This window comes from Vanessa cardui, chromosome 14 (assembly GCF_905220365.1).
Source record: "Vanessa cardui chromosome 14, ilVanCard2.1, whole genome shotgun sequence".
Taxonomy (NCBI): Eukaryota; Metazoa; Arthropoda; class Insecta; order Lepidoptera; family Nymphalidae; genus Vanessa; species Vanessa cardui.
This window is the reverse complement of record NC_061136.1, coordinates 8208366-8232912: the sequence shown is the minus strand read 5'-3', so window position 1 is coordinate 8232912 and position 24547 is coordinate 8208366. Positions and strand designations below refer to the sequence as shown.

Here is a 24547-nt window from a genome sequence, read left to right as displayed (position 1 = left end):
TAATTTAATCGAGATTTTACCATGAGAAAACTTAATAAGGTATAAGAATAGACGCAAAATAGCTTTGATGTTCCAATCAAAACGGCAAGTACTGCAACTGCAACCGAGTAGTTCTATTTGATATTTATTTATTTTTGTATGAAGCGATTCTTTTTTGCACCTGAACACATTAAAATGCTCTTGGGTAAAGGTATCCCATATAAATATCGATCATTTAAGTTTAATACCTCCTATTCTCGAATAAGACATTGATCAATTTCAGAATCACGTGTTGTATATACATAGATTTTGATAAACTTTATCTTATCTTACTTCAATGGATGAATCACGCATGTAGGTAATATTTTCCATTCTCTTTTTCAAATGAAATAAAATTATGGTCATTAGTAATTTTGTTCAATTACATTTATCCTCAAAAAGACTCTATCTTTGTCATAGCTCACATGCGGTGATAGTATTATAATATCATACACTTATCACTACTTCACCAGTAGTTAAATAGAAGCATTTCTGTGAAATGAAAGGAACACATGAATCAAATTGTTTAATTAGGGTTACGGGCAGACGAGTATCTCACACAGAAACACGCTCAAACATAATCTAGGAAATCTGACCTCACGATACTTTCCAAGTTTTCTGATTACACCTACCAAACATTTTTATACAGAAATACTAAATGTATGAGCATATTCTGGTTTGAAGTGACAACTATTGTCACCGTTAAAACAAAAAAAAAAAACAACAAATGGTTCTCCAATACTAAAAAAATGGTGAAGCAGTTAAATAAGTAAAAAGTATTTGGAACCAGTTAGATAATTCGTGAATTAGATATGGTTTGCGGTACTTCAAACGGTCGATCCATCTGAATTAGATTATGGGAAATCCTATTATACCGACTATTTATTTTTTACTATACAGATAAAAAAATTGTTTATTTCTTAAAATTATAAAATGATAGTAGTTTTGGTCACATTTGGAAAACAAGATAATAATAAAAGTAAGATCATGACTTACTATACTTAAAGATTAGGTATTTGTATGAGGTATAATAGTTACTTTAAAAGACCGTTGATAAAGCTAAACGTGAACAGAAAAGAACATTTTAGCTGCCTTTATTATTCTGATCTAATAAATCTTTGAAAAGTTGCACAAACAAATCGACTTTAACAAACAAACTGTAATAATGTCTCGTGATTCCTATTCGCTACTGGGCGGACCGCTTGAGACCAAAGGCGGGATCCAATTGTGTTTGTACGCTGAGTGGTAGTACTCAGTACTCGCTAATATACTCAAGAAAACAATTACTTTTATTTAAAATTTCACATGAGTTTATGTAAATGTTTTAGTAACATTGGTAGGATAGGAGATGGTTTATCTTCATATCTCTAAAAATTTGAATGGCAGTAGGAGAAATGTGTAACTTGACCTCCTTGATTATTATGTTAAATATACAATGAAAGTGCTACTTCTATTTAAGTAAATTATCTTTGTCAAAATTTCTCTTATTTTCGGTCGGAAAGGTTAAAACTTTCACTTTCAAATGAATGAAATAAAATTAAAAGCGAAATAGTACACAACTCCGCCTGTGCAGTTTCTTGTTTTCCTAGTTATCGTAACTTAACGGAAAGCGAGCTACTTTCCGTGTAAGTTCGATTTCGATGTTAACAATAAATTATATTTCTGAAACAAGTCTGGTTAAACCTTTATCGCGACGATAAAAATCAAAACTATATAAATTTGCTTTTTGGCTTTGTAATTCAACCGGCAGGAGTGTCACAGGTAATTTATCGGTACCGTTTCGTTGTTACAGGACGTGACACTCGTAAAAGAGGGAGGCTCCCTCGGGTTCAGTATAATCGGTGGAACGGATCACTCCTGCGTGCCATTCGGGGGGAAGGAACCTGGCATATTCATATCACACGTAAGTATCACGTCGACGAAGCTCGCTCGTGCGTGGAAGGGCCGCCTATAAACCTCGCGGTCGCACAGGTCGTGCCCGGCGGCGTGGCGGCGCGCTCGGGCAAGCTGCGCATGGGCGACCGGCTAGTGAGGGTGAACGGCGCCGAGCTGCCGGGCGCCACGCACCGCGACGCCGTGCAGTTGCTGCTGCAGCCCGGACCCACGCTCACGCTGTCCGTGCGTCACGACCCGCTGCCGCCCGCCTTCCAGGTCAGTGCGCGCGCGCGCCCGTGACACAGGATTCGCCGCCTTATGTGTTGATGTCCAATCGATGTTCTAGACGATTCGATTATATTGTCTTTCGAGTCTTTGGGGTTGTCCATTAATCACGTGAGGCTTGAAAGGGGGGGGGGGGGTGTTGATAAAAATCACGAAAATAACACAAGGGGGAGGGGGGGTGTAGTAAGATATCTCGTGTATTTATTTTTTCGTCTAATGCGCGATTTTTAAACAAATATGGTCCTTTATTTCAGAATAAAATACTTATATAGTTTATACCTGTATTTAAATTAAGATAATATTCAGAAAATTTTAAGATTCGTTGTAGGTACTAAAAATACACGTGATGCTTAGAAAGGGGAGGGGGGGTGGTCTTAAAACTCACTACGTATCACCAATGGGGGAGGGGGTGTTAAAAAATGCTAAAAAAAGATCACGTGATTAATGGACAACCCCTTTGAGCCTCAGTTGGAGACTTGTTTTTCGATTTTTTTGTACATTTTGAGTTGGAAAAAAAGTATTTAGAAGGCGTAATTGTAATCTTATAGATATGTTTATTGAAAGGTTGTCATTAAATTCGTAATTAAATTGTGAAAGTTGCGACACGAGAGAACGAACCTAATACGAAGATTTATTTTTTACTTGGCGATCCTGTGTCATTCGTGCAGTAAGTTGTGTTATATTAATGATTGTAAAATGAGTGACAGAAAGCTTTATTTATTTGTGAGTTTTGACAGTCGCATTGCAAGTTATTTAGAATGCCATGTCATTTTATACGAACATATGATATTGTAACGACATACACTTACAAATCGTACCATGTGCATGATTGCAAGTAAACGGATTCATTAAAAAAGTGATAACGTATATTTACATGAGTATGTTATAATGTAGTACACAACGCTTCCGTAGTTTTTGGCAACATGCGAGTAAGATATGCATAGAGCTTAACACGAATATACGGAGAGTCTTATTGAGAGCTGTCGCTTAATATTTGTAAGAATTGTTTTAGAAGTAAGAGGATTGAATTTGATGAATTGTATTTTTTTTTTGTTATAAAATACATAACCTTGTTCTTTTCCACACGTGCGCACAACGGCCAACACAACACAAATACAGGGTCTCTATCAAGTTGAGATTGTTAACGCAACTGTAAGTGAGAACGTAACATGAACTCGACAGTCTGTGTGTTTATCGAATTATTTTGTCAAAATTCCTCCCCTCCCAGTACCATCGAGTGCTCGACCGTCGTCGTTATATTATGCTTCACTCTATTAGAGCGTGATTATAATCCTGAAATATTTTAATGCTAAATTATTTAATTTACAAAAAATATATATTTTACCTTTAAGCATCCGGATCCCTTTTGAGGCTTTCTCTTTTAAATTTTTATGTTTTACTTTTTAGAGACCTTATAGTGTACAAATGTTATGTTATTTTTCTAAACGCACAAATGTGTGCAGTTATATGTGTACGTGTTTGCATGCTTGTGTTAGCTTTGCATGATGTGTGAGTAAGTCGTTTTGATAGCATAGCTATATAGTTTGTGCGGATTACGAAATTATAACCTGGGAATACCAACACATTCCAGACAAAAAAAATATATTATCGTCGCATTATCTATTTCATGATATTTTAGAAGCTTAATAAGAATTACATATTATATTTAATGTCACTTATATTAGGCGAAAATATTGACTTATAATCTGGTTTTATAGGAGCTAACAATAATTAAGCAAGAAGGAGAAAAACTCGGCATGCATATTAAGGGTGGTCTAAACGGTCAACGTGGCAACCCTAACGATCCTAACGACGAAGGAGTTTTCATATCGAAAATAAACAGCGGCGGCGCAGCTAGAAGGGATGGCAGACTTAAGGTAATATTTATAAGATTAAAATATATATGTAAGGTATATTACATACGTAACAAGAATATATATATTTTTTTTTATTTCCATAATATTTACAAAGTAATCTCGTCTTTAATTATAAAAAGTAACCTTGATTGGAGCATATTTAACCACGCAACTGGCATGTAATCTACATGATTGAGCAGATTAAATTTAGATTCTAATTGATGGCATGTGGCATTTTTTTATCAAAATCAATCAATCACGTTGAACTATAGTGAAGACATAAATCACGGGAAGACTCAATGGTATTCGTTCCGACTTGAAATTCCATCTTCGGACGCACACGAGCCCGACCAATGAACGGTAACAACCACCGTTCATTGGTCAGGCTCGGATCGACTAGGAACGATAAAAATGCATGAAAGGACTTATCGCGTGCGTTTTAATTGATACACATGTGGTGTAGACTGTTATCAAAATCAGACACGCTTAATTATAATGATTTTTACACCATTGACCACGAGAAGTGTGATTAAAAACATCACTAGAAAAGTCAGTGGTATTCGTACCGACTCGAACTTACATCTTCCGAGGCATCCGAGCTGGTCGTTCCTGTTCGATAAAAGTAAAGTAAAAGTAAAGTAACAGCCTGTAAATTTCCCACTGCTGAGATAAGGCCTCCTCTTCCATTAAGGAGAGGGTTTGGAACGTATTCCACCACGCTGTTCCAATGCGGGTTGTTGGAATGCACATGTGGCAGAATTTGGATGAAATTAGACACATGCAGGTTTCCTCACGATGTTTTCCTTCACCGCCGAGCATGAGATGAATTATAAACACAATTAAGCACATATATATAGTGGTGCTTGCCTGGGTTTGAACCCGCAATCATCGGTTAAGATGCACGCGTTCTAACCACTGGGCCATCTCAGCTCAGCCTGTTTGATAGCGAGGATATAAATGCACGATAGGTTTTCAAAGATCGTAAGTAAGGAAGTGTAATCGGCGCTCAGGTGGGCATGCGGTTGTTGGAAGTGAACGGCGTGTCGCTGCTGGGCGCCACGCACGCCGAGGCCGTCAACGCGCTGCGTTCCGCCACGCACGCGCCTCTGCACCTCGTCGTGTGCCACGGATACTCGCGCCCCGAGAAGTACACCGTACGTACCCCCCCCCCCTCTGCCTACAACCAGCTACTTGGAGATATGGAAAGCGCAGACTTTGAAAAACGTTTTTACTCTTGCTAGGGCTTGCAAAGGATAGCAATATTTTAGTCCTATAATTTAAAGTATACGTTTAGATAGGGTATTATTTACGACAGTACCCTCATTGTTAAATTTTATGACAATATGTTGCTAAAAGTTTGTATGTAAAAAAGTTATATTCTAATGTAAAACTTCAAAAAGAGTTAAGAGAATATAAGAATATTCATATATTAGATTTATATTAAATTAACATGACATAATAAAATGTTTATTACCTTTTGTTGTAATTTTACATGCGATCTTTATTGATGAAAGTAACGAATACATCTTTATAAGTGCAAACCAGATTTCAGTATTACATTAGAACTTTTAAGATTGGGATATTTTGAAAAGATAGTTTTTATAATAGGAACTTTGTAATATTCAATCAATAATGCCATAATTGAGTTGTTGATAAAATTAATAATCCATCTTAAGGTAACGATTTATTTCATATTACCTAGTTCTGTAAGTACTAAGCTAAGTCACTTAAATTAACATTTTGCCGCTTGTACACATAAATACATATAGTACGACACAAATTAGATGTAGCATCGGAAAATGAAATGGAATAAAAATAAAACCGATTACTGTCGATTTACGCAACCAATAGAAATAGCTCCCTATCGCGCCATTCGACGCTATTCGACGCTTTTCGTCGCTATAGATTCGCGCGTCAGAGAAAGCAAGTGCATGTAAATCGACGCGTCAAATTGACGAATATATTAGGTCATATGATATTACAAGTTATTACATTTGTGCAAAGACCATATTCGCATGAGAAATAAATATTGATAATTTGGGATACCCTACTTAATTCGGATGCGATCGGTTTTACGAATTTTGCCGATGCGACATCTAAGTTGTGTCGTACTATAGCACATTATGAAACGCAGTGATGTTATGTAAGTGCACATATAATTGCGTAAGATGTACTTAGTATAGTAGTGTGTTCAAAAAGAAAGTAGTTCGCTGATAATTTTGTATCTTACTGATAATTTTATCATCTATGCCAAGTAACGTTTTACGCTAAGACACCATCGTGCAGTAGTAGCACAGAGTGAGATAGAAACTATGCATGTTCGGACAGACGGGAAGCGAGAGCGGGACAGCAGATACAGGCGGCTCTCTTTCTCACTCCACGTCGAGTCTGGACAGAGATGAGACGTTGCACCAACATCAACAGGTTTGAAGCTTTGTTTTATTCGTCTGAAATTGATAGTGTTCAATTTAAAATTTGTATTTGCATATTTTATTTAATGCTAGACACTTTGATGCTTTCGTTTTTAAGATATTTTCACGTTGAGATTTTTTTATTTACGGTAAATCACTAGTTTCATTAAAATAATTAAAAATGTATCGATTTATCGCAGGAGCAACATAATCGACAGGACCTAGTGGAGTTTGAACATGAGAAACAAGTCGCAGAAATGAGGGAAAAATCTACACCCGAAAAGGTAAATTACACCATTAGGTCAACACTTGTCTGAATGGGAAATATTTAATAATTTGACGACCTCCATGGTCGAGTGGGGTGTACACCGGTTTTCATGGGTACGCTACTCTGAGGTCCCGGGTTCGATTCCCGGCCGAGTCGATGTAGATTACCATTAGTTTTCTATTTTGTCTTGAGTCTGGGTGTTTGTGGTACCGTCGTTACTTCTGATTTCCATAACACAAGTGCTTCAGGTACATTGGGATCAGAGTAATGTCTGTGATGTTGTCTCATATTTATTTATTTGTAATAATGGTCATGTAAAGCTTATATTGGAGGAAGTATAATTAACGATTGGTAAATGTCCTCAGGTAATGGACATAGTGCACGCCGTGGAGAGCATCGCGCTGGATCCCGCGCCGCCCACGTCGCCGGAGCCGCAGCACAAGACCACCACCGTCGTCATGTCCAAGCACACCCTGCAGCCTCAGGTACGTACCCCCCCCCCCCACACACACACACACCGCTAGAAGCGCGCGTAGTGGCAGGCGAGCCCCCCCCCCCCCCCACACACACACACCGCTAGAAGCGCGCGTAGTGGCAGGCGAGACCCCCCCCACACACACACACACACACCGCTTGCCGCTAGAAGCGCGCGTAGTGGCAGGCGAGACCCCCCCCCCCACACACACACACACACCGCTTGCCGCTAGAAGCGCGCGTAGTGGCAGGCGAGACCCCCCCCACACACACACACACACCGCTTGCCGGTAGGAGCGCGTGTAGTGCCAACGACGGCTTCTGCTGTATATCTATGATAAAACCTATTAATATTTGACACTTAAGTTGCAGTTACATAAAATTAATCTGACCTCGCTTTGACAATTAGGTACATCAATTTATTTATATTATAAAAGAGTTTAAGTATTAATAAACAAGCCACTAAATATTTTGGCATGGAAGTGAAGTGTACGTAGTTGTAGATTATTTTTTTTAAAACAAATAACAACAATACTTAGGTTTTGTTTAACAAATTTAGATTTTATATCTGCACGTCGATCTTTCTTGATAGCATGTACCCCCTGTATTATATAGCTTGCATGAAAATATTTTCCCCTTTTTAATAATATTAAGTAATTTAAGTATTTTTAATTTATCTTAATATATCTTCCAAAATAAATGTTGTTCAGTATATATTAATGTACTTGATATAATTTGTTAAACGGGATGGGTTAACGCTATAGTTATTTGATTGGATATTTTGTTGAAATATATTATTTTATTATTAGATTTTGTGGAACATTTCTCTCTGTAGCGCCGGGCTATGAGCACACGTAGCCTGAACATGTGCATGTTACCTCAGTTCGTGTTTGCGTAAAACGTATTCGAAATTGTAATGGAATTTTACGATGTACCCCTCCTTTTGAAATCCAACTTCATAGCATAAGTATATTTATACAATACTTCCTAGCTTAGATCGATGTCGTGACGTGTTAGTTACAAATCGTTTGTTTTTATCGAAGAAACTAATAGATTTAAAAAGATATTAAAATGTACTTACAATACGTATTACGTCCATTGCAGAATGCAAACCCTGAGGGAATGGAAGGAAACGCATAGTACAGCAATTAAACATCTGTCCAAATAGTGTACATATATAGATAAATACATATGTAAAATGGATTCGTAATTTAATTATTATATTTATATAATAAATTTAATATGATCTAAAATTATAATAGGAGTGGAACTCAGTGTAAAAAGTTTCGATTGATATAATTCTAGAACTTCTGTTATATAATAGAATGTTTTATACACGATCAAACGGAACTTATTCGAATATGCATTCGTGTTTTATTGTATGTAAGTTGTTTATTCATACTGTGTGACGTGTTTATGTTGCCTTTCTAATCATATACAATATTTAAGTGACTAAAAACTCAGCAAAATATTACCCATCAATATACGATTTTGTTTTATGATATATTAATGACATTTTTGAATGTGTAATTAAATGAATGGGCAATAGTTTTGCTGTATTTTCGTGTTTTTAGTGCAAGGCTAGACATACTGAAAATAGAGTTCAAGAATATACCCAAATCGAATTGACTTCGCTTTGTGTATCAATAAGACGTCATCGTGCATTTATTTTCAAAGAACTTGTTCAAGTATGATAACTACGGTTGAGGGTATTTAGCCTTAAGTAAATGCAGTTTACCTTTCTTCGAGATGTAAAAGTTAATGTTAGCATGAAGGTTTATTATATACCCAAAAATTAATATATTTTGATGGTTATCGATATATGGAAGTTTATGGATAAGTAAGTACTCGTTTTGTGTAACACTGGATGTGTGTTTGATTCCTACATTGTTCCCTAATAATAATATTTATATGAAGCCTTTTTGCTACTTTACCGAATACTACTTGTAATCAGCTATTTACAATTATATTATAAAACAATAATCTGAAATGACCAATATTGTGAACTATTGAGCATATATACATGTATTTATTATGGTGTTTCATCCTGTAGTGACTTGTACTTTGAACGCCTTTTGGATACAATTTTATAACTAACTTACTTAACCAAAATATAGATCTGTTACACGCTATATATTTACTGTCACAAAATAATAGAAGCTAAAAATTCAAATCGTATCATATATAAAGCATCCATATAATATTTTTTTGTCAAATGATATTCAACTGTAAAATCATATTTCCTAAGCAAGTTTTCGTTACTTAGTTTATACATAGTACCGACTACAATATGTTATATTGATGTTAGAATTATTTTGTTGCATTTTTTAAGTCATACTCCTCTGACACAGGTGTGTAAAATAGCTAAGAACTCGATCGCATCACGCCATTATTTTAGGGTTCCGTATCAAAACAACTATACAAGTTGCTATTTATATTTTTAAATTTCGTGTTATGGTCTGGTTGTTAATTGTAACATAATTCCATTCCCTTATTTTGGTTCGTTTTGTACAACATCAAAAAGTAAAAGCTGAATCACTTTGCTGGAAACATTATCCTTTTAAACCAGATATCATGAATTACATACATAATGAATCATCTCAATTTGGCACGAATTTCCTGCATTTGCACTATTTGCGCTACAATAATGTTATTGGAAATCGTAATTATCATTTGCATTTAATTAAATGAAACCCAAGGGCCCGTTTCACGGAACCCTAAAGAGGTTGCTTTAAATATTAATTATTTAAGATTTAAATATTAATTATAATATAATTAAGTTTATTCAAAAACAAGTGTCAACTTTGAAATTTACATATTAAATTTAATCGTCAAACATAAACTTAGTGCAATAATGTACGTTTATTTTTAACGATCCAATTATGTGTCAAAAATAAAAATATTATATCATGTCTGCTCTGAAATTAAGTTTGTGTTTCTGACGTTTGAACTAATTTAAATTGTATTTTTTGGCCTATTTCATGAAAAACTTAGTTTCGCTTTAAGCTTAGTTTAATTTCGGATTAATTTTATTTTTATGCAAATCATAATTTTTATGTCTCATCTCATTTTTTATACATATCAATGTTACTGTATTTGGCTGATTATTGAATATGTTATTTGGATATTTATTGGATAAAATTTAATTAAAAAAATTGTACTTGATATTTGCCAAATTTACAACTGCCATTTATTTCGACATTTGATAAATATTCTTAATTTCATTTTCACTTTTACTTTGTATACAACATATTGTAATCAAAATTATATTTTAGTGTTGAATTTAAATACACGTTGTTTAAAAACATGCCGTTTTTCAATTTAAGATTTTTGTTACTGGATTTTATGACATTTATTTTGGAAGATTTATTTCGTCGCAAAGTTGCTCTGTTGATTTGTCTTTATCTTTATTTTTATTCGAATTTTACTTTAAAACAGCCGTTTTATTGCAAGTCGCTGTCGCTATCCTTGCTATAATTTTAAGAAACTTGAAATTGTTCTTGTGATAGTACAACATAAGTAAGTATAATGTGACACAGCAACGAAGTATAGTGTTGGTTTCGTTAGTCGTCTAGTGCTCAAGCGGCGCCGGCCTCGCCGCTGGCGATGTTTACGCAACAGAAAGTGAAGACGCCGCCGCCTCACCCTGCCGCCGCCTTCGTATCGGCTTCGGACGGCACCTCCGTCGATCCGCCGCCACCACCAAACCCACCGCAACCCGTCAAACAGAAACCACAAGTGCCCCGCAAACCGCAAACGAAGCGAGTTAGTTTCATTTCGGAACCTCATGAAATACACGAAAAATCGTTGTCGACGAACGATCGGACGAGTCCCAGTGCCGTATCGCATGGAGTGCATGATAAAATTGCTGAGGAGTCTTCGATTACTAACGATGCATGCCATGGCAAAAGCTCTTTACTAATACGAAATCGGCCCACAAAAATAGAGCTAAGCGAAACGAAATCCAGTAACGTACGCCCTGACGAGTTTATCATTCCTCCTCCGCCTCTCTTCGCCACGAAAGTAAGTCAAAGTCAGTTAGTTCACGAAGAGGCACGCGAGCTAGATGTTCCCCTTATCACTATCGTACCCGAACGAGTAGTTCTTCCTGAACATATTGTGGCCGAAACAGCTATGCAGTCATCTAATTCGACTAATTCTTCGGAAACTGACATTCCACCTGCCGTCAATTTCGAAACTCTTCCGTCCTTAGAAACTTCATTCAAACTAGACGATCCTTTTCGATCACCCATATTTTCCGAAGTGCCTTCACATCAAATCTTTCGAACTGATTTTCCTTCTAATGACGATGATGACTATTATAAAGATTTATCCATCAGTCCAGTAGGAGAACCCGACCCGCCGGCGTTGTTGCATGCACAATATAAAACACTTCCAACTGTTTCACACATACCCAACTCACCTTGCTATTTGCATCCCGATATAGGTTACTTTGAAGATGTCCCTGAGACATCTCATGTTTCATTGCGTGATTTAAGAACTAAAAATCTTAAAAGCAATATGATACATTCAACAACATACCCGCCTAGTAACCCCTACCCATCTTTAACGACGGTCGCAGGTACTTTCAATCCATACACATGCACTGTTCCGGTACGCGTTACGCATGAGATGTCATATTCGATTTCTAAACCCCAACTGTCACCGTCATATAGTTCTGTAGGAAAAGACATAAACGCCAACGTTACACAGTCTGTTCCAATTAAAGCGGGAGATGCCCCTAAAAGTGTTCAATCAGAGAGAAGAGTCCGTTTTGGCGAAGTGACGACCGCGCCTGAATTCGATAGATTTTCAAACAGTTCAGAATCGATGGGAGAAGAAAGTACTTCGCCCGAATCTACCCTGAAACCCGCATGGAGCAGCAAAATCAAATCCTTTGCCATCGGCGAGGTAATAATTAATGTACGGCATCTTACCCACAAAACACTTCAGCTTCTTTTGATTGTGTTCGTCGACAACCCGTCTTGAGTTATGACTAAAACACACGATTCCATCATCGTCCCATGTTACCTCGTTATCGTCATTAACTTGCATTTTTTTATAGTTTGCATGTATCTATTTATTTACGTTATTAATATTATAATTTTCCTAACGTGCATATGACCAACTAAAACTTATATCGACTGCATGGGTGTTTAACAGCCTGGAGATGGGTTTCACGGCTTGTACATACTTATATGCTTTTTTATTCATTAATTTTATTTTTCATTTCATATAATACAACTGTAATATACTCATATACTATTAGAATTTAATATAACATTAACGATTTTACAGGCTTCCCCACCTCAATCTGGTAATTTTGTGAAAGCGTCTGTTAGCGATAAGAAAAAGTTTTTCGAAAATGCAATGGAAGAGAGTCATAAATCATCGCCAAAGCCAGGTACGGCAATTATGAAAAAAAAATACATTTAATTTGTCTAATGTAATCGTATTTCTTTTAAATTAAATACTTTAATCCAATATTCTAAAGTTACTTATCATCATACTTATGATATTTGCAGAAAAAGTGTTCACATTTTTATCAGCGGATGAGGTGGAGAAATTGAAGCAAGAAGAGGAGAGGAAGATGGCTTCTCTGTCGCGCGCTGAACTCGGCTCGTGGTCCCCCGGGGAGGACCGACACAGCGGAGACAGCGAGCATTCCGATGACGAACCTTATGAGAACGGCCATAGGTAGTGTATAACAATAAAATACTCTAACTGTCTGTACATTACATACAAATTTATTTGATCCAATAAAATGTATTGGATCAAAATAATACAAATCTATGATTTGAAAATTTTCTGCGGGTGAAGAGAAGACATTTTTGGTAAAAAAAATCCTCAATTTTCTTATGATCTTGAGAAATATAATAAATCTGTAAAGTTGTTACTAATACAGTAAAATTGGGACGAAAACGTCCCGACGAAAAGATTTATCGAATATTTTTTAGGGTTTCTTTTGTAATAGCGTATACATTGTTTAATATAAAAATTACTAACGTTGTAGTTGAGTAGTAAGGAGCAATAAATGTATTTGATAGTGACGAATATAGAGCATGCCATTACATGAATGTCGGAGACGGTCATGAATTCCATAGCGTAACGAAGCGCGGCACGAATCCCGCGAGGCGGCAGCACTGTCGTGACGTCACGACGCAACTTCGTGCTACGACGGAGCCTACCCGGTGGAGGCGCTCAGAGACGACTCACTTACGATTCCGCTCTCGTGAAGATCAGTACCTCTATCCTAGGAACTGTCATTCGCTTCGTTGTCAAGTGTAATACAGTGTTTCACTGAATAAGTGTCTTAAGTACTTTAAACGTAGAATAAACGTGTTCCTGTATTCGCGGTTTCCTCTTTGCTCGATCACCCTAGTAATACGCCCCTATGATGTCTGACGATCGTACTGATGTCGCTGTCGATCCGACATGAATATATATGGTGATCGCTCCCGTTGCAGTGTGTCGCTGGGCGGCGTGAGTCCGTCGGCGAAGTCGCGGCGGCGCGGCGGGCGCGAGGGCACGGAGGACGCGGGCGCGCGTGCGGCGCGGCGAGCGGCGTGGCGGGCGGCGCGCCTGCGCTCGCTGGAGCAGGTACGTGCCCCCCCCCCCCCCGGCTATCTGACTGTTCTTTCTTTAATCACCGAGTGAACGGTCAAATACACGGTGTACGATTGCTCACTCGGAAATTTTAAGTAGCGAAACGATATTTGCGAATCTGATGAGCACGGAGTCGGATCGCTTCCTACTTAAAATATTGCTTGTTTGCTCGAAACGAATATTAAAAGATCTGGCTGTTGCATACAGGAGAGCAGATATGTCTTTGAATGTTACTTAACTTTCTGTAAGAACAATCGCGTCTTAGAATTGTAAATGTAACTCAGTCGTAATATTTTAGGACGCGATTGAATCACAAAAAGCGATTAAAAGCATGGTGGGTCCTGCGCATGAAATCATAGGAGAGGTGCCTCCGAGAGATAATTCTCCTTCCGAGGTAAAAATTATAATATTAATCACTTGAATGTCCTCCTGGTGTACCTACTAAGATTGCTCATAATTGAAAAGAATGATATAATAGTATAATCCTTTCATTGTCATTCTTTCCAGTTTACAAAACTGATTCATTCTGTTGTAATCCAAAATATCTAATCCAATATGTATTTGTCTGATAACATTGTATGTCATTAACATTTTGTCAATGTAATAAATAGCTGGGGTAGCAAATATCGATATTAATTTGGATTCGTGACTTCCAAAAATACTTCACTAATGTCATCACAAATAGTATAATACGTTTCATAATGCAGATTAAACTAGTTAAAGCACAAATAAATTCGATATGGCTTAATTATAACGCGTCGTGTTAAAACAATTGGATTTAAATATAACAATTGTGTTAACTCTGTGTTACCTGTCACTGTGGTTGGGTACCGCTTCGCTCACATACGCTATGCGTATTATGGGGTGTGTATGTCAATATTGGCTTTAAAAATTATAGAAATGGCCCCTGCCACGTATTGCGTTACGTACAAAACCGGGCCCGATACTGGCCGTGAAGGAGAAGGAAAAATTATTAGACGAGCGCATTACCCTTCGCACGGAGGAATACGTGTGCCCGGCAACCGGCGAGACTAAAGTGCGAACCGTCGAATACATTGAAAAAGTCATTGAGAAAGAGGTACGCGACGCGCGACTGTACATGCCTAAGTATATAGGACGCTGTACACAAATAATGCCGTTTCGTGTGTGGTTTTATTGTACTTTCTATATTTTTGTATCATACAGAATATGCTTAGCTTTATACGTGCAGATTTAATGACTACGACTATATTACTGACTGTCATCTAACTGTATACCTGACTTATGATCTCGTATCAATGATTTTTTTTTTCAAAACCAGGACTCGAATTGACTGACAAAATATTTTCAAGTTTTAGATTTTATTTTGATGGGGCCTTATTGCACAGAATGATTTAATTGATTTGTACTAGGCACACTGGTGCAACGCCGTATAATAAATTCATTGTAAAGTAGAGGAACACGTAGTTTTACACAACTAATTTGTAAATATGGTGTCAAGATAAAATTATATAAAATGGAATAAGTTGGTGTTGAAGTCTGTTAATGGTAATAAATATATTTGGATAAAATCCAATCGTGAATATCGGATATAGACACGTAAAATATGTTGATATTTGTATGAGTATATTTGTGTGTTGCATGATATTATCGCATGGCATGCTAACATATTAATTGTGTATTTGTCAGACAATACCTGGATTCTAGTCACGGAATCTTCACCGAAAGAAATGGTTTGTTTCTTTCTTTAATATTCTACTCAATTATACTGCAATAATTTTATATACCTCATTATATTCTCTTTGGAAACAGAATCGTATATTTAGCTATTTTAAATCAGGTAAATAAAATTATTGCAGATATAATTAATATCGCTTACCTGCTTGCTCTAAAGCCTACATTCACTTTGTAATTTGTATGGGGGTTGTTTATTATGTAGTGCATGTATTTTTACCATTTAAATTACATGTTTCTTTGTTATTCCTTTTATGTTCTACACTTATTCACACATTCAACAATTATCGATCCAACTCATACATCACAGCGATTGCTATCGCTTTGTGGCTAGTTTGACAGTTTTAATTAGTTTATTATATAGAACAAAAAAACCAGTCAGAATTTTAGTAATATTTTAAATTTGAGCTAAGAAAAAATGTTTTTCACTGTTATCGTAAAACTCTTCAAGTCTGGTTTATAAACTAAAGAAAATTTTAACATTTTGTGTTATCAGACTGGTGAAAAAAATATAATTGAAAAATACTAATTTTTTTAATGGAAACTCACTACTGTAAATATTAGTTTCAAAGCATTAACCTATAACGATTTTACATGTATTCACTTAGTGTAATTCCCGTGTTCATGAATAGGTATAGCCAAATAAAACACTTAAAAACTTTACATGTATTTAATTAGTGTAGTTCCTGTGTTCATGAATAGGTATAGCCAAATGAAATACTTAAAAACAACCTCGATCGGGTACTACATCATCGCATTCGACCCAGGTGGAGACGACGCAAGAGAAGATAATATCCCTAGAACTGACGACCAGTCCCAGCAGCGAGACTGCGCCCGGCGAGCTGGCGGACGCGGGGCTGGGCGGGGGCGAGGTGGAGGGGGGCGAGCACTCACTGCAGCCCGACATCGTGCAGGTCGTCAACCCCATGCTTGATGGCGGCGCCGGGCACGTCACGGCCATCCCCGTGGGGCCCGCGCACCGCCTCACATACGCCGACCAGCCACACTAGACCCCCCCCCCCCCCCCGCTAACGACTTGTAAAGAGACTTACCTTTTTGTATTTTCTATTACAATAGGACCCCCCCCCCCAACGACCTTGGAGTCATTTTACGCATGACGACGTTAAAATTGTACTATTGATGTTTATAAGATGTTTTGAACGACGACTTGTAAAGAGACTTATAGTACGACACAACTTAGATGTCGCATCGGCAAAATTCGTAAAACCGATCACATCCGAATTGAGTACGCTATGCCAAATTATCAATATCCATTTCTCATGCGAATATGATCTTTACACAAACGTAATAACTTGTAATATCATATGACCTAATATTCGTCAATTCGACACGTCGATTTACACGCACTCGCTGTCTCGGGTCGAACTGACGCGGGAATCTATAGCGACGAATAGCGTCGAGTGGCGCGATAGGGAGCTATTTCTATTGGTTGTGTAAATCGGCAGTAATCGGTATTATTTTCATTCCATTGCATTTTCCGATGCTAGATCTAATTTGTGTCGTACTATACCTTTTTGTATTTTCTATTAAAATAAATTACTTAATGTTCTCGATTAGGAGTTTTCTCAGTGGAACATTTTATCGATTTAATAGTTAAGCATGCCCCCCCCACGCGTACATGACAACGGACAATCGGCTGACATAGTTACTACTGAACGCGAGTTGCTCGTCGAGAATTATACTCGATCGTAGATTTCTTCAACGAGACGAACGACATTGATTGATTTTACATCTTTTTTTTGTATTATAACTGTGATAATAAGTATAGAATTCCACCGATTTTGCTCTTATTATTTGTATGGAATATCATTGAGGAAATCTGCTATCGAGCTACACTTATACAGTGGCATTTTGTTTTGATCACAATTTTTATTTTTTATAATAATAATATTTTGGAATGGAGATTTTAGGTTTGTGATAGGTTTTATCTATTTTGATAATGTTGTCTTTGAATACTTTACGTATTAATTTTAAATTATAATTTTTATTATTATTTAATTTTACTACGTATGTAACTTTAAATATTTTCATTCCGTGAAAGTTTTTTTTTTATTGTTTGACTGAATGTTGATGCTGTACCTGCTAAACGAAAACTTTAGGAACGTTATTGGATTCATTAGTATTTTTGAGATTACGTAATATGAGTGTACATAGCATCGTTGAGTGTGTATTTTTTTAAATATAGTTTAAATACAATCAAATGTTAAATTTGGCATCACACAGCCGCCTTTTAAATGCATCCAATTAATTTCTTAGTTTAAATCATCAATATTTTATTATTTTATTTTATTAATTAAATTACAGTATTTGTCTTAACTGGTGTATTAATATTTTAATTAAACGTTTTAATTTTATGTATGTGGTGCCTTAATTCCTCAAATAGATTACTGTGTAATGTTACGATATTAATCTAATATATAGTACATAACTACATACACATCGTCTTTTTAAGTATTTCATCATATAATTATGTTTTAAATATATTACAAATTTGTTGTCGGAAAATGATAATTTGCATCGAATGTGCTGATGTCTAAGATGTATATTCTATTGTTCTTAATCTGAGCAAAGTGTATATTTCCGTTAATGACGTAAAGTCGTTTTGAATCATATTTAATGGAAGGAATTAATAGATTTGGTGTATTAAATGAAAGAATGGTTTTTATGCGTGGTCTTTATATCTTTCTAAGGCTCTTCAGCAACGTGGATTGTAAACTAATGAAAATATTGTATGTTTGTCCAATAAATGGTTTAATATATATTTTAATAAAATTATTTTGTAGTTTTATTTTTATATAAGGTTTATTTCTAAATAAAATTAGTACATTTTAATTGACGTTGTTCTCGAGAATATAATAGACTACTTCTTTGGAGCGATGATTCCTTCAAGTTGTGCCTGTAAAATGACATTGATTAAATAGTTATTGTTGTTTATAATATATATAATACTAAAATTATAGATAGTGACTAGATTTGTTGTTTTAAAAAATATATGATGCGACTCCGCCTTATTAATATTTTTTTGGTAGTACACAAGAAACTCACATTAATTAACGCTTCAGAACGCCACCCATCCCAAGTAAACTCGATACAAAGATATTTAAACCATAGTTATATCCAAACCCAAAGGTATACCATAATAAAACCCTATTATGTCAATACATATAAATATACAATGTCTGATCTTAAATGCATAAAATGTCAATGAACTAAGATTTCATAATATGTATATAGGAGTTGGACCTTTAGTTGAGCATTTGTTTTCTTCAATGCCAGTAGTTCTTCTTGGTGCCGCTTCTCCTCGGCCGCTCGTAGCTCCGCAGCACGCCGCTCCAATTGTTCGGTCTTTTGTTTCAATTCTGTACATTGCTTTTCTAGAGCCGATCGCTCAACTTCCAACTTGGCAACTTGATCCATAAGATCGGATTTTCCTTGTTCCGACTGTAAATATTACATAGTTTTATATTAAAACAATTATTAAACTGATAAAAATAGTTTGATTATTTTTTTAAATGCTAATGCTTTGAACAAACTCAAGTAATACAGGTTTATACCTAAAAATATAAATTAATAATTGTATTTCTAGTTATTGCGATTCAAATTATAAGAAAATTTGATTATTAATCTATATAATAAAGAAATGCATATCTTAGCACATACAAGTGTAAAAACATACCTGCAATGCTTTTCTCATACCGAATGCTATGGAACTACAATATAGTGTCTGGTACGCTTCCATTGTGATTCTCGCTTCATCACGCACTCTTAAAAGTAGAAGACCTCGTTCACCACAATTGATAGTTACCTATAGAAACCTTAATCTTACATGACTGTAACCAGATACGGCTATAAATATCCGCGACTGTATTTCTGGGCTAATTAGATTTTTCTGTTTATTGGTATTAAAGCTACTACTCAAATATACATTCTACCGAGAAAGAATGACAAGAAACTCACTTAAGAAGTTACTTTTTATCAACATTTCAAATACTTTTTTAAAAAACTAAACACATAATAAATCCTGCTTGAAAGTTAACAAGTATTAGCTCTACGCTTTTTATCATCTACATAATCTTGTGTTGCATAATGTACCTCATCTATTATTGTTTTTTTTTAATAAATTTTTTGAATTTATGAATTGGCAAGGGTCAAGCAAGATATTTTTGAAATTTTATTACAGATGCGAATACCCTGCCCCGAGAATAATTTATAGATTGCGAAGTTGGAAACTGCGTTGGAAAGTTGGACGCTTATACTCACGTCTCGTGTTCATATAAAGATTAACACTGATTCTATCATTCATCAATGTTACGTAACATTTTTGTAAATATATTGTGACATAAGTGTGAGTAGATATTCCTACTTTGTTAAAAACATCCCGAAGGCAATCTCTTCCTTCAAGATTATAAAATGACCCTACCGCTCTCTTTATTTTGAACGATGCACAAACGTACAGCAGTCAATGATGTACCTCGGATTTGAATCCGTCCATTCTATCTCTGCACCCGGTTTTAATTATATATGAATAATATATAATTAAAAATGAATATTTATATGAATATTTACCTGCCGTATGAGTTCATCAAAGCACTGTGTGTAGAGCTGCCTGCGCACGGGACATATGCCTGTTTCCCTAGCCTGCCGCTGTTGTAAACGAGTGTCGAGCATTTCTTGTAGATTTATAACATCTAATCTTGTTGCTGGAGTCGATGATATCTAAGTCAATCATTACAACATTACAGTCATACGTATAAGATGAAGTTATCTCAACAAATTATGTATGATATTATAATAAAGACAAACCTTTTGAGTCCATATCTGTCCGTCTTCCTCCCATTCTTTTGGAGGTAAAATGGCATTAAGGATTTCCTCAGTTTCACGTTTCGCTTCAGTTGGAATACAGGGTTGTGCGAGTGTACCGGTAGGAGGTGCTGACTATTAAACTCAAACAACAGATTTTTAACACGAAAGTTACACTTAGACGCTATGTTACTAGGTGTTTGATAATAGAAAGAGTTTATAGCATAAATTAATAATAAAAAGAGAAATTGACTATGTCATAAATAAATTGAAAGAGTTTTATTGATAGAATAAATATTATTTAACTCGATTTTATTTTAAGTGAATAACATTTTTAAACTTTTTATAATTATAACAGTTTAAACTATTGGAACGCTTCCATAGAACAAACATTTAAAATAAAATTACTTACAACTTTTTCCGGTTGTTTAGTTACAAGAACAGGATTATCATAACGAACAAGCGTGTCTTCAGTCGACACGGCTGCTCTTTCTCCCATTTTATACAAGTTTATAACTCTTTAGATATTGTAATCGAAATAACAATTATTGTTATTATCTTTCAATTCATCTACAAACGATATCCATTTAAAAACAAAATATTTGTCTCTATGGTAACGATGCGGATCCATAGCAACAGCCATTAGTGTTAGGTATTGCTTTTTTTTAATACTAGACATATATTAGCTATGAAATTTACTTTTTCTGTTACCTATATGTGTGTATGCACCCAACTTCTCTGAGATGAAATATCTAAATAAATGTCGGTAACGATTTTGTTTGATTTTTAAACAACTCGTCGAAATCATCAAAAACATCAATATATATGTAAATACACAATACTTTTTTTGTTGTATTTTATCTACACATATAATAAAATTGGAATGTCTGTTTGTAATATTAAAAAAGCCCTTTTTTACTCAATGCATAGTATTTACCAAAATAACATTTAACATTATACCAAAACAATATTTTTTCAATTTTTGTCTGTCTGTCTGTTTATTCCGGCTAATCTCTGGAACGGCTGGACCGATTTTGACTGGACTTTAACTGGCAGATAATTGATATGATAGGGAGTAATTTTGGCTACAATAATATTACTTTTTTTTTTAATTCAAACGCGTACAAGGTCGTGGGCATAGCTAGTACTTTTATAAAATAAGTTAATAAAATACATATCTATTTCAAAATTATAAATTGGCACGTCAATGTTGAATAATTACTTTGTTAATTAAATGATACCTTAATATCAAAAAAAATAAATAATAAAATATGGAATGGGTTCATTTTTCCACTATTTTTCGGGATAATAAGTATAAAAATGAAAGCAAAATAATGATTTTGTATACATATATTTTTCACTTATTACTAATTGTTTTAAAGAGACAGTCGTAACATATACCTAAAGGGAGCACTTCATATTTTACATTTTTCATACATTCATACAAACATATTGTATATATTGCAACCAGCTACAACATGTTAAATAGTTCGAAATCTTTTCACAGAAGTTTAACAAAGACACAGTCATGATGACAGTTCAATTTAAAATTGTTTCACTTAATGGAAAATTAATAACCCACAGATTAAACACTATTTGTTTGAATGACCAAACTTTGATTGTCTAATTGCATGTGCATTATTGACCACAAAACTATTGCGAGTCACTGCTTGAGCTGGAACTCGAATCTGTTGACATAACTTCGACATCTTCCTGTGTTGGTGCATCTTTACTACGTCCATCTATAGCAACGGAATTACCCCCACCAACGGACATGTGCAACTCTCCCGACGGATGCCATGTGAACTGGTTAGTAGCTGATGCTGGAACTATAATAAAATTTCATTACATATCTCTCAGTTTTAAGAAGAATTTTTACATAGACATTTAACATTAATATAAATAAATAAATAATTTAGTTATTTATATTTTTGAGAGTGATTAACTATTATTATTATTAAAGTAGAGATTACTAATTTTTAAAGCATTTAAAAATTTAATTTAGTTCATTATATATCAACAAGACATAATAATTTGTATACCTATTCTGTATAACAAATACATATAGTTAGTATTCATATATGAGAATAAATAATAAGGAATTTGTCTTAGTCAATAAAATTTCCAAGAAAAGTAGATGAACTGTGACCAGAGTAGCCGTGTGGCTTTAACAAGGAAGTTATCAGTATTTAGTAGATTACGTAACTATAATTAAGGGAAAACATTAACATAAGAATTTTATCTGAATGAGTAAGAATAATGAAGTATTACCTCCTCCAGTAGTTATTCGATGTAACTCGTTTAGTGTAGAGGGAGTGTGACCATTCAGTGGTAAGTCACAGAGGCGACCTAGCATTCCCAGTCTCATTTCTAAATCTGTTGGATAAGGACGTCTAGGATCTCCTGGCTGCCACGACAAAGGTGCACTAACAGCATTTGATGCACTTATTCTGTTTTGGATTAAATGTGTATTCTTGTATAAGTGAGTACTATTTTTATTACTTATAGCAATTAAGTTGAATTTCTACATGCGCCCATGTATCAATATGAACATATATTTATAAAAATATGTAACTTTTAACTGTGATTATTCTTCTTTTTAAACATTACTGGATTAGTTTTATCAAAATCAGTTTACACAGAAGTGCTTTACCAGTTAAGTTTTTACCTGTGTGCAAATTTGATTAACTCCTCAGATGGAACAGGTCTCTTCCTTGATTTAACAATTGAGGCAAGCTTCTGCCTTGCTTGGTACAATGATGTTGCTAAAATTTGCTCTGCATCTTTTAGCTGTCTTTGTAAATGGTGAATATCCTGATCCTAAAATTTACTCACTTGTAATGAAATTATTTAGAAATTGACAAAATAAATGTACAAGGTATGCAATTATATATACCTTATTATCAACTTCAGCTTTAAGTTCATTCATCTTTTGTTGTATTTTAGCCTGTTCATCTGCTAAATCTAGCGTCTTCTTTAATTCTGCGTCTTTACAAAGTAGTAAATCAGTTAATTGTGCATGATCTGCCGCCGATAACTTTTGTGACTTTGGAGCTATTGATACTTCAATTATTTCTCTGCAATAGTTACATTATTTGCAATACAATACAAAATATAATAAATACAACACTTTAATATTAAATCCAGTAAACAGCTAGTTTTACTTATAACATACTTTGCAATTAGTTCCATGTCATCTATTAACGATAGTAGTCGGTCCTTTGTGCTTAAATGAGACGCCATTGCTGAAAACTGTATATAATAAAAATATTTTCAAAAATTTTCGTAGAAAGTTAGTAAATTATGCGAGTTTTATTTATTGTTTGCATTTATAAAACTCCTCTAATACCTATTTTCTAATTGACGATTCTGACAGCTGTCAAAATATGCTGTTGCAAGCAACTAAAATTACAAAAGTTTCTGTTATTTTCATATATGCTTGTGTTTTTCCAAAAATAAAATATATTTTTAAATAATAATATTATATGTTCATATTATCTGGATTAAAATACGAAGTTTTATTTATTTTAATTGATTTTTTTAAAAGTTCATTTTTTAAAATTTCTATCGCAATTCTACCAACGTGATATTATTATCATATTGGTAGCAATGTTATAGCTCTTGAGGATATGTAAATTTAAAAAATAAACCTTAAAAAAAAGTAACCAGCTGATGATAATACACATCTTTTTTTTAAATAAATTAAGAAGATGAATAATTTGTGTAACGTTGTATACTAGATCGCCGTTTTCAATGTTTGAAATATTAGTTTTAGGCTACTATTTTAAATAAATTATTACACACTAGCTTTTGCCCGCGACTTCGTTCGCGTGGACTTCAGGTTCGTCCCGTCTAGTCTAGTAATCGCTTAAAATCGCTTCGTAAATAAGCCATTATTTCTCGTACAAAGTAAAGGATAAAAAATGGTTATTGTGGGTTATTCCTAAGAGATAAACATCTATCTTGTAGGATTCAGTCAGCGTTTGCAATGTAAGCGCAAAAAATGTGCTTTTTTACGACCTCACATTAGAAACCTCAAAAATTGTAGCCTATGTGTTATTCTGATGTATAAGCTATATTGTGGTAAAGTTTCATTCAAATCCATTCAGTAGTTTTTACGTGAAAGAGTAACAAACATCCATACATCCATACATACAAACTTTCGCCTTTATAATAGTAGTAGGATGCTGCAGCGCTTTTCTTAGATTTACCTTTATTAG

General features: G+C 34.8%; 3 protein-coding genes across 16 annotated transcripts in view; 1 reads left to right on the top strand and 2 right to left on the bottom strand.

The window, feature by feature from the left end:
• Positions 1-18302, top strand: part of LOC124535005 (protein lap4) — a 68713-nt gene extending 50411 nt beyond the window's left edge. For 5 of the 13 annotated variants that reach the window (XM_047111020.1, XM_047111015.1, XM_047111016.1 and 2 more), the window contains 14 exons: positions 1811-1921; positions 1990-2169; positions 3897-4055; positions 5045-5188; positions 6363-6458; positions 6646-6729; positions 7079-7198; positions 10755-12110; positions 12486-12591; positions 12713-12884; positions 13655-13787; positions 14092-14187; positions 14692-14871; positions 16274-18302. In XM_047111020.1, the coding sequence (XP_046966976.1) occupies positions 1811-1921; positions 1990-2169; positions 3897-4055; positions 5045-5188; positions 6363-6458; positions 6646-6729; positions 7079-7198; positions 10755-12110; positions 12486-12591; positions 12713-12884; positions 13655-13787; positions 14092-14187; positions 14692-14871; positions 16274-16516 (3180 nt within the window). In that variant the 3' untranslated portion in view covers positions 16517-18302. Of the gene's footprint in view, positions 1-1810; positions 1922-1989; positions 2170-3896; positions 4056-5044; positions 5189-6362; positions 6459-6645; positions 6730-7078; positions 7199-10754; positions 12111-12485; positions 12592-12712; positions 12885-13654; positions 13788-14091; positions 14188-14691; positions 14872-15461; positions 15506-16273 lie in introns of all 13 variants that reach the window. The other 8 variants (XM_047111018.1, XM_047111024.1, XM_047111023.1 and 5 more) reach the window with 8 other exon arrangements.
• A 46-nt stretch (positions 18303-18348) lies between these two features.
• Positions 18349-20900, bottom strand: LOC124535007 (putative inner dynein arm light chain, axonemal). The gene is made up of 6 exons (XM_047111027.1): positions 20740-20900; positions 20331-20462; positions 20094-20243; positions 19204-19332; positions 18771-18968; positions 18349-18423 (listed from the first exon to the last, which is right to left on the bottom strand). The coding sequence occupies exons 1-6, from the start codon at positions 20824-20826 to the stop codon at positions 18388-18390; spliced, it is 732 nt and encodes a 243-aa protein (XP_046966983.1). The 5' UTR covers positions 20827-20900; the 3' UTR covers positions 18349-18387.
• Positions 20901-21661: 761 nt separating this feature from the next.
• Positions 21662-23718, bottom strand: LOC124535138 (mediator of RNA polymerase II transcription subunit 4). Of its 2 annotated transcripts, XM_047111222.1 has the most exons (6): positions 23677-23718; positions 23503-23579; positions 23224-23404; positions 22996-23147; positions 22599-22777; positions 21662-22156 (listed from the first exon to the last, which is right to left on the bottom strand). In XM_047111222.1, exons 2-6 carry the CDS (start codon positions 23568-23570, stop codon positions 21981-21983), a joined length of 756 nt encoding a protein of 251 aa, XP_046967178.1. In that variant the 5' UTR covers positions 23571-23579; positions 23677-23718; the 3' UTR covers positions 21662-21980. The 2 variants fall into 2 exon arrangements, with proteins under 2 accessions (XP_046967178.1, XP_046967177.1); XM_047111221.1 differs by having other exon boundaries at positions 23503-23711.
• Positions 23719-24547: the final 829 nt, after the last annotated feature.

Excerpts from the sequence above, each read along its gene's own strand:
- LOC124535138 (XM_047111222.1), bottom strand. The coding sequence starts at position 23,570 with ATGGCGTCTCATTTAAGCACAAAGGACCGACTACTATCGTTAATAGAT. Across the intron at positions 23,148-23,223 it reads AAGCTGAAGTTGATAATAAG|GATCAGGATATTCACCATTT; the intron begins GTATATATAATT and ends AGTAAATTTTAG. Across the intron at positions 22,778-22,995 it reads TTAATCAAATTTGCACACAG|AATAAGTGCATCAAATGCTG; the intron begins GTAAAAACTTAA and ends AATCCAAAACAG.
- LOC124535007 (XM_047111027.1), bottom strand. The coding sequence starts at position 20,826 with ATGGGAGAAAGAGCAGCCGTGTCGACTGAAGACACGCTTGTTCGTTAT. Across the intron at positions 18,969-19,203 it reads GTATGAGAAAAGCATTGCAG|TCGGAACAAGGAAAATCCGA; the intron begins GTATGTTTTTAC and ends TAATATTTACAG. Across the intron at positions 18,424-18,770 it reads AAACAAATGCTCAACTAAAG|GCACAACTTGAAGGAATCAT; the intron begins GTCCAACTCCTA and ends GTCATTTTACAG.